The sequence below is a fragment of the Hordeum vulgare genome, chromosome 4H, assembly GCF_904849725.1.
Source record: "Hordeum vulgare subsp. vulgare chromosome 4H, MorexV3_pseudomolecules_assembly, whole genome shotgun sequence".
Classification (NCBI taxonomy): Eukaryota; Viridiplantae; Streptophyta; class Magnoliopsida; order Poales; family Poaceae; genus Hordeum; species Hordeum vulgare.
In genome coordinates this window covers 258,079,013-258,094,143 of record NC_058521.1, presented here as the reverse complement: position 1 = coordinate 258,094,143, position 15,131 = coordinate 258,079,013, and the positions used below count along the sequence as shown (strand labels likewise).

Below are 15,131 nucleotides of genomic sequence, written 5' to 3'. Positions count from 1 at the left end.
ACGTTGAGCTCCATAGGAGTCACAACAGTGCGCTCATCACCGGGAATGGAACGAGCAAGAAGATCCTGAATATATTTTTCCTGGGAGATGAAGAAGCCATCAGGAGTCGAAGAAATCTCAATCCCAAGAAAATAGCGAAAGGGAACAAGATCAGACATGAGGAACTGGTCGCGAAGGCGGGCCTCAACAAAGGCAGTGTAGTCGGAGTCATCACCAGTGATGATCGTGTCATCAACATAGAAAAAGAGAAGAGTCCGACCACGAGGAGATGTGTGAACGAACAACACGGGGTCATGATCACTGGGAGAGAAGCCCGCGACAGTCACCACAGAGGCGAAACGCTCAAACCAGGCGCGAGGAGCCTGTTTTAGACCATAGAGTGAGCGGCAAAGATGGCAGACCATACCATGAGGAGCATGGTACCCCGGCGGTAGCTGCATATAAACCTCCTCACGCAACTCACCATCGAGAAAAGCGTTCTACACGTCAATTTGAGACACAAACCAATGTCGAACAGAGGCCACAATAAGGAGAGTGCAGACAGTGGTCATGTGGGCTAGAGGAGCAAAAGTCTCATCATAATCGCGTCCTTGCTCCTGCTGAAAGCCACGAGCAACAAAGCGAGCTTTGTAGCGCTCAAGAGAACCATCGGAGCGAGTCATAATCTTATAGACCCACTTGCAGGTGATGGGACGAACACCGGAAGGAAGGGAAACCAGATCCCATGTGCGATTGCGCTCAAGGGCAGCAAGCTCCTCGGGCATCGCAAGCTGCCATTCAGGCCGAGTCATGGCAGTCCGATAGGAAGTGGGCTCAGCCACAACGGAGAGACCATAACGGTCAGGAGAATAGCCATCAGGCGGGGGGGGGGGGGGGGCGGGGGCGAGGCCGAGCACGAAGGTTATGGACCGGGGGAGGCATGAGGGGAGGCGCTCCGAAAGTGGAGGGCGCATCAGTAGGATCATCTTCACTACGAGGGTTGCGAGTGTGGTGGAGAGGAAAAGGAGAGACGGATGATGAGGGTGGGGAGGAGGATGGAGGGGAAGGAGATACGAATGGTGAGGGTGGGCGGAGGATGGAGGCAAAGATGGTGTCGGTGGTGGATGAGGAAGAGTGAGAGGTGCCAGAGGAAGGGGCGAGACAGGAGGCATATAGGAGGAGGTATCGGGAAGAAAAAAAAAAGGTCGTCCATAGAAAAGCGTGAGGAAGAAGGGCGAGGGTAGTATGAACGAGACTCATCGAAAGTCACATCACGCGAAATGCGCAACCGACGACCAACAGGATCTCAACAGTGATAGCCCTTGTGCTCATCGTTGTAGCCAAGAAAAACACACTCTATTGACTGAGCAGTCAGTTTGGTGCGCTCTCGCGCGGCAAGAAGGACGTAGCAAACACACCCAAACATACGAAGCTGAGTAGTCAGGAGAACGACAAGTGAGACACTCCATCGAAATGCCACCCTGCAAGGCAGTCGATGGCTGAATGTTGATGAGATAGGTGGATGCCGAAACGGCCTCAGCCCAAAAGTGGGGTGGAAGAGAAGCGGCGATCATCAGCGCACGAGCCGTCTGAAGGAGATGACGATGCTTGCGTTCCGCAACGCCATTCTGAGCATGGGCACCAGAACATGAGAACTAAGCAAGAGTACTCTGTGACGAATAATCCCATTGCCAACTCTGCATCAAACATTAGCTGAATAAACGGGCTGTCATCGTGCAGTTGTACATGTACGGTTCAGGGTAGTTTTTTCTTCTTCAGTTAAGTTAGCTAGTGGCTTTAGAATCGCCGGCAAGACCGCTTCATGGGATGGCATGAAAGTCGCGGGATTGACGGCGTCGTAGTCCTCCCCCCCCCCCCCCCCCCCCCCGCAAGCGTAGCATCGTGGGATGGCACGATCAGTAGGCTGGGCTACGAGGGCGTGGGTTTTCCCTTTGTAGTAGGCAGGCAGTTTCGAGCCTGAATAACAAAACACCAGGAAAACGCTGCAGACGGTTAGCAGCTCCAAAACCCTAGTCTCTCTCCCTTCGCTCGATCTAGCAAGTGGTTCCTCTCTGTCGATCGCGTTCCTGCCAGGTTTTGCAACATCAAGTGGCATCAGAGCCTTGGGGTTAGTCGATCCATGTCTGATCTGTCGGAGCGATGGCCGGAAGCGGTGACGAGAAATCGCAGGCACAATTGAAGGAGGATCAGGGTACGGGATCGGCTGCGTCGGCGGAGAAGATCCTGGCGCGTCTCACCACCGATGAGGCGTCGGGGGTGCGAGTCGTCGAGCGCGTCGTACACAGCGGAGGCGGCGGTGGCGGCCCCCCGATGATGCTGACGCGCACGAACTACACCGACTGGGCCATGATTACCAAGCTGACGAGCTGTGGCGCGTGGTGGAGACGGGGCAAGGATCGGAGCGCGACGACAGGCGGGCGATGATCGCCCTCCTCAAGGGCGTGCCAACGGAGCTCATGCGCATACTCGGGGCGAAGTCCACGGCCAAGGAGGCGTGGGACACCTTGAAGACGATGCGTGTCGGGGTGGAGCGCGTCCGCGAGGCCAAGGCGCGGACCCGACGCTCGGAGTATGAAGCGCTCCGGTACAAGGATGGCGAGGGGATCGAGTCCTACGTCATGAGGTTGAGGACGATCATCGACGAACAGTCAGCGCTCGGAGATCCCGTGGATGAGCACAAGGCCGTCCTCAAGGTCCTCCGGACGGTGCCGAGACCATATCGAGAGATGGCGGTGGCAATAGAGTCTCTGGTGGACACGAAGTTGCTGTCCCTCGAGGAGCTCTGCGGCCGACTGCTAGTCGTGGAGGAACGCGAGCGCGAGGATGCGCCGGCACCAAGGGCTCAGCTACTCTTCATGGCCGACGAGTGGCGCGCCCGCGACAAGCTGGCTGATCAAGGAGGCGGCTCCTCTAACCCAGGTGACAGACGCGGTCGCGGCAACGGCAAACCCAGAAACACTCAAGGTGGGGGTGGCCGGGGCCAAGGAGGTGGCCGCGGGAACGGCGGACCCACTCAACCCAGGCGCAAAGGGAATTGTCGGTACTGCGGAATCCCGGGGCACTGGGTGAAGGAATGCCGCAAGAAAGAGAGGGAGCAGCGGGAGCAGCAGGCCCAACAAGCAAATGTTGCCCAGGTAGAGATCGAACAACCTGCCCTGCTGCTCGCTACGTGCGTGGCAGGAGATGCAGTTCAGACAGCCGAAAGTGAGATCGTCGAGGACACGCTGCAGGGAGGCGGTGAGCAAGTGTTTCTCAATGAGGAGCGCGTCGTGCCCACGGCCACAAACGACGACAAGTGGTACCTCGACACCGGTGCAAGCAATCACATGACCGGCTGCCGTGAACTGCTGACAGAGATCGACGAAACTGTGCGCGGGAAAGTTTGGTTCGGCGACGGCTCCGTGGTTCAGATTGCGGGGCGCGGCGCAGTCCTGTTCTCGTGCCGCAGTGGAGAGCGCCGCACACTCTCTGATGTCTACTACATCCCGCAGCTGCGTACCAACATCGTGAGCCTCGGGCAGCTAGACGAACATGGTTGCAAATCCGTGATCCACAACGGGGAGCTCTGTCTCTACGACAGACAGGAGCTTCTCTTGGCGCGGGTGCGGCGGACGAGCAACCGGCTTTACGTCGTGGCTCTGAACTTGGCCGCCCCTGTGTGTCTTCTCTCGGCCGCTACAGATGAGGGATGGAGGTGGCACGCCCGCTTTGGGCACCTGCACTTCCGTGCCCTACACGACCTCGGAGCAAAAGACATGGTTCACGGGATGCCGAAGCCCGCTCACACAGAGCAGTTCTGCGAGGGGTGCACGATCGGGAAGATGCACCGCACCCCATTCCCGCGAGCGACGACGTACCGCGCTAAGAAGCCGCTCGACCTAGTCCACGGTGATCTCTGTGGACCGATCACGCCAGCAACAGCAAGCGGGAACAGATACTTCCTGCTGATTGTCGATGACTACAGCAGGTACATGTGGCTCGAGGTACTAAAGAGCAAAGACGAAGCTTTTCGTTTCTTCAAGAAGATCAAAGCCCACGCCGAGATGCAGGCAAACGTGAAGCTGAGCGCTCTCCGCACCGACAGAGGGGGTGAGTTTCTGTCGACTGAATTCAACACTTACTGTGATAAACTGGGGATTCAGAGGAACACGACAGCGCCCTATTCCCCACAGCAGAATGGGGTTGTGGAGAGGAGAAACCAGTCAGTGGTGGAGATGGCGCGTAGCCTCATGAAGGCCATGGACGTGCCATGCACGTTCTGGGGTGAGGTCGTGCGCACCGCAGTGCACATTCTCAACCGGTCGCCGACGAGGAGCTTGCGGGGAATCACCCCGTATGAGGCGTGGCGCGGGAAGAAGCCGGCAGTGGACTACCTGCGCACATTCGGGTGCGTCGCCCACATCAAGATCGTCGGCCCTAGCGTGACGAAGCTGGCGGACAGATCGCGCCCTGGCGTCTTCGTAGGATATGAACCAGGGACAAAAGGCTATCGGGTTTATGACCCAGTGACCAAGCGTCTACACATCACGCGAGATGTGCACTTCGAGGAAGATCGCAAGTGGGATTGGAGCGCGAACGGCGACGACCCGGAGAGCACTCGAGCAAAGGGGTTCGCGGTCGTGTACACCGACACCGGCGCCCCAGTGACGGTGACGTACGCCTTGCCCACAGGAACAACGACGGCATCCCTCTTTCCGGCGACGAGGGAACCAACACCACCAACAAGGTATGAGAACTCACCTCACAGTCCAGGTTCAGCCAGCGACACGGTTGCTCCAGCCGGAGCTGATAACACCCCTCCATCCGATCCACCTGACGCCGATGACGATGGTTGGGTGTCTGCACCTGTCGGCGAATCCTTCGACTCTGAAGGTGTGCCGCTGCAGTACAAGTCCGTGGAGTATCTCATTGATCATGCTCCCGCGTGCACGCTGGAGTTCAGTGGTTTGTGCCTCTCAGCTGCAGAAGAACCAGCATCCGTCGACGAGGCCCTAGATGAGCCAGCTTGGAGGAAGGCCATGGAGGTGGAGATGGAGTCAATCCAATCCAATCAAACCTGGGATCTCGCCACACTCCCGGCGGGTCACCGTGCGATCGGTTTGAAATGGGTATACAGGGTGAAACGAGACCCGGCAGGGAACATAGTGAAGCACAAGGCTCGACTGGTGGCGAAGGGCTATGCTCAGAAACAGGGGATCGATTTCGACGAGGTCTTCGCTCCTGTAGCTCGACTAGAAACAGTGCGCATTCTTATTGCGATGGCTGGACATCGTAGCTGGAGTGTGCACCATATGGACGTCCGATCGGCATTCCTCAACGGGGAGTTGGAGGAGGAGGCGTATGTGCATCAGCCGGCGGGTTTCATCGACAACGACAATGCTGACAAGGTGCTCAAGCTGCGGAAGGCTCTGTACGGGCTCCGACAAGCACCACGGGCATGGAATGCAAAACTAGACCTCACACTGCAGTCCCTTGGTTTTGAGAGGTGCAAACTCGATCATGCTCTGTACAGGCGTGGTGACGAAGCTGATTACCTGCTGGTGGGGGTGTATGTGGACGACCTGATCATCACAGACACCACTGCTGGAGCAATTGCACATTTCAAAGCCCAGATGCAGGAACTGTTTCAGATGACAGATCTCAGGCTGCTCAGCTATTACCTCGGGATCGAAGTGAAGCAGGAGGCTGACATGATCACCGTATGCCAATCAGGCTATGCGGCCAAGATTCTGGAGGACGAGGACATGGTGGACTGCAACCCTAGCTACACACCAATGGAGAATCGTCTGAAAGTGAGGAAGAACACCGGAGAAGCAGTGGACGCCACCAGATACCGAAGTGTCGTTGGCAGCTTGAGGTATTTGGTCAACACACGACCAGATATAGCTTACGCTGTGGGGGTGGCCAGTAGGTTCCTGGAGGCTCCGGGCAAGCAACATTGGCTGATCATCAAGCAGATCCTCAGGTATATTAAGGGGACTCTCGGCTACGGGTGCACCTATAAGGCAGGAGGAGGTACTGCACTGACAGGATACAGCGACAGTGACCATGCGGGCGATCTGACTGACAGGAAGAGCACGTCGGGACTCGTCTTCTTTCTCGGCCCGAGCATCATTACTTGGTGTTCATAGAAGCAGAAGATCGTAGCTTTGTCGTCCTGCGAGGCTGAGTACATTGCAGCTGCGACAGCATCCACGCAGGCAGTTTGGCTCAGCAGGCTGGTCTCGGAGATCCTTGCAACTGAGAACCAGACAGTGCAGCTCAACGTCGACAACAGATCAGCTATTGAGCTGAGCAAAAATCCAGTGCACAACGAGAGGAGCAAACACATTGATCTGCGTTATCATTATATCAGGGAATGTGTGGAAGAAAGAAAGGTGGAAGTGAAGCATGTTCGAACCGAGGATCAGCTGGCAGACTTGCTGACGAAGTCGCTTGGGCGCGCGAAGTTCACAGAGCTCCGGTGTCGCCTTGGGAACGTCCTTGTCAAGAAGGAGCAACAGGATTAGGGGGTGATTTGAAGGATAATCCCGTTGCCAACTCTGCATCAAACATTAGCTGAATAAACGGGCCGTCGGCGTGCACGTACGGTTCAGGGTAGTTTTTTCTTCTTCAGTAAAGTTAGCTAGTGGCTTTAGAATCGCCGGCAAGACCGCTTCATGGGATGACATGAAAGTCGCGGGATTGACGGCGTCGTAGTTCCCCCCCCCCCCCCCCCCCCCCGCAAGCGTAGCATCGTGGGATGGCACGATCAGTAGGCTGGGCTGCGAGGGCGTGGGTTTTCCCTTTGTAATAGGCAGGCAGTTTCGAGCCTGAATAACAGAACACCAGGAAAACGCTGCAGACGGTTAGCAGCTCCAAAACCCTAGTCTCTCTCCCTTCGCTCGATCTAGCAAGTGATTCCTCTCTGTCGATCGCGTTCCTGCCAGGTTTTGCAACATCACTCTGTTCCGCAAGAAAAGCACGCGACATCTGGGAGATATACTCTGCAGCGGAGTCCGCACGAAAAGTGCAAATAGGCACGGAAAACTGGGTGTGAACCATGCCAGCAAATCGTTTATATATAGAGAGAACCTCGCTACGAGATTTCATAAAATAGAGCCAAGTGTAGCGAGAGAAATCATCAATAAACAGAACATAATAGCGATGGCCACCTTCGAATCAAAAGGAGCAGGTCCCCATACATCAGAATGAAGTAAGTCAAAAGGACGTTGAGATACAGACTCACTAATAGGATAAGGTAATTGAGTCTGTTTGCCAAGCCTACAACCATTACAATGTAAAGATACATCTCCGGATACAGACCCTAAGACACCCTGACGCACCAACGACGACAAGCGAGAACCACATAGGTGACCAAGTCGATGATGCCACTGTTGGAAGGTCACAGAAGAGGAGGCACCAAGAACATGAGAACTGGCAGAAGTGGTGGCAGCGGAAGGAACATGAAGCCAGTCAACCGCCCAAAGACCCTCCGACTCACGGCGCCGAGGGCCAGCACCAACCAGAGCTTGGGTGTGAAGCTCCTGAATAGAGCAAGAGTCAGTGTCAAGAATAACACGACAACCAGAATCAGTAAGTTGGGCAGCAAAGAAGAGATTCATGATAAGAAGGGGAACATGAGAAACACTAGGAACGGAAAAAGGAGTAGAAAGAGTGCCACGACTAGCAACAGGAAGAGGAGTGCCATCGGCAGTGAGAACATTAACAGGCGAATCAAGAGGTTGAAGAAAAGACAACGCAGAAGAATTAGAAGTCATATGAAAAAAAGCTCCAGAATCCAGAACCCACGAAGATGTACCTGACTGTGTAGGTGCCGATGGTGATGAAGGGGTGAGAGTTGTCACAGCTACAGCGGAACCCGTTGATGAAGAGCCAGAAGAAGCCAGGAGGCGCTTGAGCCGGATAATGTCCTGGTCAGTGAGTGACGGAGTCGAGGAAGATGTAGGACTCCCACTGAAGGAAGAGCGCCTCTGGTCTCGCTGTTTCTGGCGACAATCAGTCTCTGGGTGGCCTGACCTGGAGAAGTAGCCACAAGACTGTATCACGGCGCGATCCGCCCTTCTCAGTATAAAGAGGGCGACCCCTGCGGGTGTGGGCAGGAGTGGCGGTGCAGATGGCACAGGAGCTCGGACAGCCAACACAGAGGGAACCGCAAGCAACCCAGCAGAACGAAGGCAAGTCTCCTCAGCACGAAGCTCGGCAAGAACCTCTGTGATAGGAACACGGCCTCGAGCAAGCAAGTGAGCATGCCAAGGCTCAAACTCGGAGCGGAGGCGAGCTAAGAACTCATGGACACGCTGAAACTCCAAGTCAGACCGCATAGTCTAGCAACAACGGCAAGTGCCACACACAGCTGTCCGAAGAGAGTCAAGCTGGCGCCAGATGGCGGAACTCTGTGTGTAGAACTCATCAACAAAAGAGTCACCTTGCTGAAGAGCATGCTCCTGGCGCACCACAGATAGGTAGAGAGCATCACCAGAGGGCTGATAGCGCTGACAGAGATAAGACCACATTGTTGCAACGGTGCCGAGACCCATGAACTCCGAGGCAAACTGAGGGAGGACACTCGCAGTGAGAACAACAACAGCCCGAGCATCATCGTTGCACCACTGAGTGTAAGCAAACAGATCATCCTGGTAGACAGAAAGAGCATCTGAATAAGCAGACACATGTTGATCATAAGCATCGACCGCAGCAGCATCAAGAGACTTGGCTGCATCCCGATCAGCCTGAGAAGCATTGGCAATCAGAACAGGCGGCACCGGCGGGATAGGAGCCACGGGAGCAACAGGGCATGGCGGGCAGGGGAGTTCACCAGAGTGAACGCCCCACAGCCGAAGACCACGCATGTGGATACGCATGAAGCCCACAAACTCAGCATAGTTGGTGCCGTCGAAGACACCGAGCACCGAGGAACAGCAACATAGCTCGAAGAAGACATGATGAGCTCTCTACTTTCTTCTTTTTTTTGGTCAACCCAAATCTGGATCGGGCTCGAGCTCAACGGCGGCGGTGACGGCAGCCAGTCGGGGCACGCAGCAGCTGCGGATGGAAGAGCAGCCGCCCGACAGGGAGTGGCCGGCGGGCGGCCGAACGAGCAGGGGGCGGCGGCAGTCGCGGATAGCAGCCGCGCGAGAGCAGCAGCTGCGCGAGGGCCGGACGAGGGCGAGAGCAGCAGCCGCGCGAGGGCGAGGCGCAGCTAGCAACGGTGGATGCGGACGGGGCTGGGCGGGGCCAGGCGTGAGGCGACCGCATACGGACGGGGCCGGGCGAGGCCAGGCGCGAGGCGGCCGGACCCGACGAAGGCAGGCGGGGCTGCGGTAACCAGGGGCGTGGCCAGGCAAAGAGGCAGCCGGTGACACAAAGCAGAAGCTCAGCCCGACGAGGAGGGAACGGCCAGAGCAGCCAGACAAGGGGAACCGGAGCGACCGGAGCAGCTAGCAACGATGGCGGCGGTGGAGGGAGAGAGCCCGGAGCTGCAGCGTGCGGGAGGAAAACCTAAGCATCTGATACCATGTTAGGAATGAGCAACTGACATTCACAGGGGCCAAGGGCCAGTACTTATACAAGTGGTAAAAGGCAAGAAAACCCCTGATACAATGGGGATATACACCAAAGGGACTATACACATCTAACATCAAGCTCTAAATGGTTCACTAACTTCTGGGAGATAAGATTCTCGCAACTGCAACTATCAATCACTAATTTGCATACCTTGCCATTCGCCGTGCATTTGCTCTCAAATATTTTCTTCCGTTGTGTGGCGTCGGGTTGTGGTGTGGAACATATGAGACGCTGAATCACACATACGACCTCTTCAACTTCTTCTTGACAAACCTCTTGTCCCTCTACATCTTCAGATTTGTATTTTTCCTCATTGTCTTCACCATCATGGATAGTTGTGTTTGTTAGGAAGTATTAGTATTAGTCTAGGAGTCCTTATTAGTCTATTAGTATTAGTCTAGGAGTCCTTATTAGTCTATGTTTACTTTCCTTACACCTCAAGTCATGTGTCATATATATATGCCACTTGGGCCTTCAATAATGATAAGTTGCTTTCCTAACATGGTATTAGAGCTTAGGTTATTTTTTTCGGGCGCAGCAACTCGCCCTCCCGATCCAATCTCTCCATCCCGCTCGATCCCCGCGGGCCTCCCCGCTCGATCTCCTCTCCTGGCGCTACGTCCGGCCGGCTCCCGATTCATTTCGGTCGCTGCTCCCTCGATCTGGAGGCCGTTGCTGCCTCGATCTGGTATCAACTCCACCCGCCGCGACCTGCTCCCTGTCCCGCTACGTCTGGCCGGCTCCCGGTCCGTTGTGGTGCAGCTGGACGACCTTGTTGTCGTCGCACTCTTCGCATCGCTGGAGGCATGCGCAGGCTTGGCCGGAGCGGGAGGTGTCGACGTCCTGTAGCCAGATCCGCCGTGGCGTACGTTGTGGTGCCGCTGGACGAATCAGCTTCACCAGGCTGTCTCGTCAGTCTCCCTGCTCTCCGCTCGGGCCAGCGCTGCTGCGCACGAAGGCCGCTGCAACGTTGCCTCACAGCCCCGGGTGGCTGCTACAAGTCAACCACCCTGCAGCAGGGTCTCCCATCCAGATCGATGCTTAGCTGCTGGATAGGGATGCTGCTACGTGGTGCTACTATCTATTGCGTTTCCTGTTGTGCATTGCTGGTAGTGCTACTATCAGCCACGTGCTGCTACTGCTAGCTACTTTCTGCTGCTACTTCGCAGCTTAGCTTAAAAAAAAGTACAATGTCTTCTGCATACACGATGGATTTTGCATCTTTGTGTCATGTATGCTTCCTAGCTTTTAGCTTTCTTGTTTTCCGCTGCGTCCACCAAATCCGTTGATATTTTGTGTTTTCTCATGCCATGCGAGTCCACCATACCTTTGTCCGTCGGCTTTTTCTTTGGTCCTGATCCTTTCTATGCAACTTTTGTGGCCTACTTGCCCTTGTTGTTTTCTATAGGATTTTCTGGACTTCTTTTGCATTGTCGATCTACGTCCATCGTGCCTTAACCGCCGAGTTTCTTTCGCCGTCGGTTGTCGTGGACTATGATTTTCTGCACAATGCTTTATTCTCTTGATGTGTCATCTTCTTTTGACAACCCATCTTCTCTTGATACTTACTTTGTATCTTCAAGTGATGCGGTGTCTTCCTCTGATGTGCCATCTCTTCGGTGTCTTCCTCTTGATGTGCAATCTTCTTTTGACAACCCATCTTATCCTGATACTTATCTTGTATCTTCAAGTGATGCGGTGTCTACCTCTGATGTGCCATCTCTTCGTTATCTCCTTCGGCGACTCGACATGTTTTGAAGACTCTTCATGCTACGATGACACTCTCAAGACGCGGATTTGGATTATCATTTTTTTAGTATTACACTTCTTCAAATGCAATGCTATTGCATACGCTTTGCATTTGAGGGGGGGTGTTAGGAAGTATTAGTATTAGTCTAGGAGTCCTTATTAGTCTATTAGTATTAGTCTAGGAGTCCTTATTAGTCTATGTTTACTTTCCTTACACCTCAAGTCATGTGTAATATATATATGCCCCTTGGGCCTTCAATAATGATAAGTTGCTTTCCTAACAGTGTTCAGAAATTTTCTTAGTGCACAACCGCTGGATATGTGTCCCTCTTTACCAAGTTTATAGCACTTTGGGCCTTCATTTGCCTTACCCTTGCCTCTGGTTTGCTTGGGGACGGGCCGTTTTGCCTTTGGTGGAGCGATCTTTTCTTCCACTTTATTAGTGTGATCCCTAGACGAGCCTTTGGTATGAGGATATGGAGGATATGGAGCCTTGGTTGTCTTTCTTGTCCTCCCAAACCTCTCGGCCTTCAAGGCTAGAACTTGTGCTTGATCAATGGACCAGATTTGTTGCATCATCAATCGATCTTGAATAGCATCATTGAGACCATTGATGTACCTTGCAACTTGTTGATCTTCAGTTTCGGCAAGGTTGCACCTCACTTGTAGCCTTAGAAACTCCTCCGTGTAATCTGAAACAGTCCTATTTCCTTGGGCACAATTTTGGAGTTGGACGGATAGGATCTGGTCATAATCAGTAGGTAAAAACCTCCCTTTCAGAAGACTTTTCATTTGCCGCCAAGTTCTCACACGAGATTCTCCTCTTAGCATGCGTTCTTCTTGAACGCGGTGCCACCATGCACCGGCTCCTCCTTTCAGCATGTATGCGACCAGAGGAACTCTACGATCTTCCGAAACCTCCATCACCTCAAAGAAAGTCTCCACTTCATATAACCAATCACGGCACCCTTCAATATCAACATTTCCATTAAAAGGTGGGATCTCAGCTTTCACCTTGTATGTAGGGTTGGGTACTCTCCGATATGCATAGAGATCAGATTCTTCAAGGGTATCATCATATTCTTCACCTTCAGAAGCGTCAACATAAATTGGCCTTCTTGAAGTACGTTGACCAACACGTTGCTAGGGCGGTCTTGCTCCAAGATTACCCCTCCTTTGTTGAACATCTTCTTAAGATGAATCTCCTTCATTGGCAGCAGGGGGGACACCCTTTCTTATCATCTCAACCAGCTGGTCAAACCTCCGATTAAGATCTTCACGCAACTCTTTGATTTGTTGTTCTGCAGCATCCATCCTCTTCTCCAATTGCTCCATTGCTGCTGCAGCATGCTCTCAAAGGGAACAACAAGAACTTGTATGGATCAACGGGGCTCTGGTACCACCTGAAGCAGCACAAGGTTGTGGAGGAGCAACTCCACCTTGCTGCTATAATGTGTACTCCCTCCGTCCCAAAATAAGTGTCTTAAGCTTAGTACAATTTTGTACTAGAGCTAGTACAAAGTTGAGACAGTTATTTGGGGACAAAGGGAGTACATCACAATTGTTGAAGGAACTACTTCAACGTGTTGCGCTAGATATCGCTCTAGAGGCGAGTGTAGGCCAATATGGCAGCAAGAGTTCAATCCAGAACTCCTGAGGCACAAGATCTACTCCAAGATCTTAGATAAGAACATCAAGTTCTATTATAGATAGTGGAGGCACATAGTCTGGTGACAAACTAGAGGTGAGGACCTCTATTTATAGGGTTTTTGGGAAGCCTTCACATACTTCTACTTATGGCTAGAAGACTCTAGAAAACATCACTTTGTTAGGAATAAGCAACTTGTATTCCCAAGAGGCCATAGGCCGGTATATATACATGTACAGGTGGTGGACTATATGCAGAAACCCCTTATATATTGAGATAAATACAAAAGGGTACATGACTTATATTATAACTCTAACACCCCCCCCCCCTCAAACTCATGGTGGATGAACAACACTGAGTTTGGAGAGATAAAAGCCATGTGGTGCTCTAGTCTGGGCCTTCGTCAGGAAATCCGCCGACTGTAACTCGGAAGGCACATACTGAAGAGCAATGACCTGATCCTGCACACCAGCGCGCACATAGAAAGCATCAACACCAATATGCTTGGTGAGCTCATGCTTCACAGGATCACGCGCAATGCTAATAGCATTTGTACTTTCAGATAAGAGCAGAGTCGGTGTAATGACAGAAACACCAAAATCCTGAAGTAACCACCGTAACCAAATCACCTCTGCCGTCAAAAGAGCCATCGCTCGCAACTCAGCCTCTGCACTTGAACGGGAAACTGCAATATGTTTCTTCGTCTTCCAGGCAATGAGAGAACCACCAAGAAAAACACAGTAAGCAGAAAGTGAACGGCGAACTGAAGGATCACTAGCCCACGTAGTATCCGAATAGGCCTGAAGATGTAAAGAACTGGAGCGAGGAAAGAATAGACGGTGAGAGATCGTGCCCCGAAGATATCAGAGAACACGGAGGAGATGACTATAGTGAACCGATGTGGGAGCAGAGACGAACTGACTCAGAATATGAACCGGATAAGAGATATCCGGACGAGTGACAGCTAGATAAACAAGACTGCCAACAAGATGACGATAACGCGTCGGGTCAGGCAGGGGATCACCATCAGTAGCACAAAGGTGAACACGGAGCTCCATAGGAGTCTCAACAATGCGCTCATCAGTAAGAGCAGCACGAGCAAGAAGATCCTGGATATACTTTTCCTAGGATATAAAAAAGCCATCAGAGGTAGAAGAGACTTCAATCCCAAGAAAGTAGCGAAGAGGTCCAAGATCAGACATAAGGAACTGCTCACTAAGACGGGCCTTGACAAAGGCAATATACTCGGGGTCATCCCCAGTGATGAGCATGTCAACAACATAGAGAAGAAGAAGAGGCAGACCACGAGGAGAAAGGTGAATAAACAATTCTGGATCATGAACACTGGCTGAAAAACCAGCGGCAGTCACCACAAAGGCAAAACGCTCAAACCAGGCGCGGGGGGCTTGCTTATAAGGCCATAAAGAGAGCGACGAAGACGATATACCATGCCATCGGGAACAGAATACCCAGGTGGTGGCTGCATGTACACCTCACGCAGCTCACCATTAAGAAAAGCATTCTTAACATCAAGCTGAGAGATAGACCAGTGGCGTGTAGAGGCCACGGCAAGAAGTGTACGAACAATGGTCATATGAGACACACGAGCAAAAGTCTCGTCACAATCACGACCATGCTCCTGCTGAAAACCACGAGCCACAAGACGAGCTTTGTGACGCTCAAGAGAACCATCAGAGCGAGTCTTAACCTTGTAGACCCACTTACAAGTGATGGGACGGACTCCGGGAGGAAGGGAAACAAGATCCCACGTACCAGTGCGTTCAAGAGCAGTAATCTCCTCTACCATCGCAAACTGTCATTCAGGATGAACAACAGCCTGATGATAAGTAGTCGGCTCAAGAACAGCAGCACAAGCGGTGGAAAATCCAAAGCGATCAACAGGCGGACGAGGACGAGAACGCAAGCCATAAGTAGGCTGAGACGAGGATGACGACACATCCACAGAGGCATCCACAGAACGTGAACGACGAGTGTAACACTGAGAAAAAGATGGAACAATGGAAGGAGGAATCGCCAAGGTAGAATCGGGGAGTGGCGACGAAGAAGTCACCGGAGATGAAGGTGTAGAATCCGGTGACATGCTAGGCGAGGAGACCGTGGAAGATGGTGGCAACAAATCGACTGGAGGTGGAGAAGCAGAGGGAGC

At 52.9% G+C, this 15,131-nt stretch overlaps 2 protein-coding genes across 3 annotated transcripts in view; both read right to left on the bottom strand.

The window, feature by feature from the left end:
- The window catches only part of LOC123448484 (E3 ubiquitin-protein ligase RNF25), a 79,707-nt gene that overhangs the window by 14,645 nt on the left and 49,931 nt on the right, over window positions 1-15,131 (bottom strand). The gene's annotated exons all lie outside the window — the stretch shown is intronic.
- On the bottom strand, window positions 7,109-10,882 carry LOC123448486. Its single transcript, XM_045125400.1, has 2 exons — window positions 7,802-10,882; window positions 7,109-7,526 (listed from the first exon to the last, which is right to left on the bottom strand). Exons 1-2 carry the CDS (start codon window positions 8,322-8,324, stop codon window positions 7,480-7,482), a joined length of 570 nt encoding a protein of 189 aa, XP_044981335.1. The 5' UTR covers window positions 8,325-10,882; the 3' UTR covers window positions 7,109-7,479.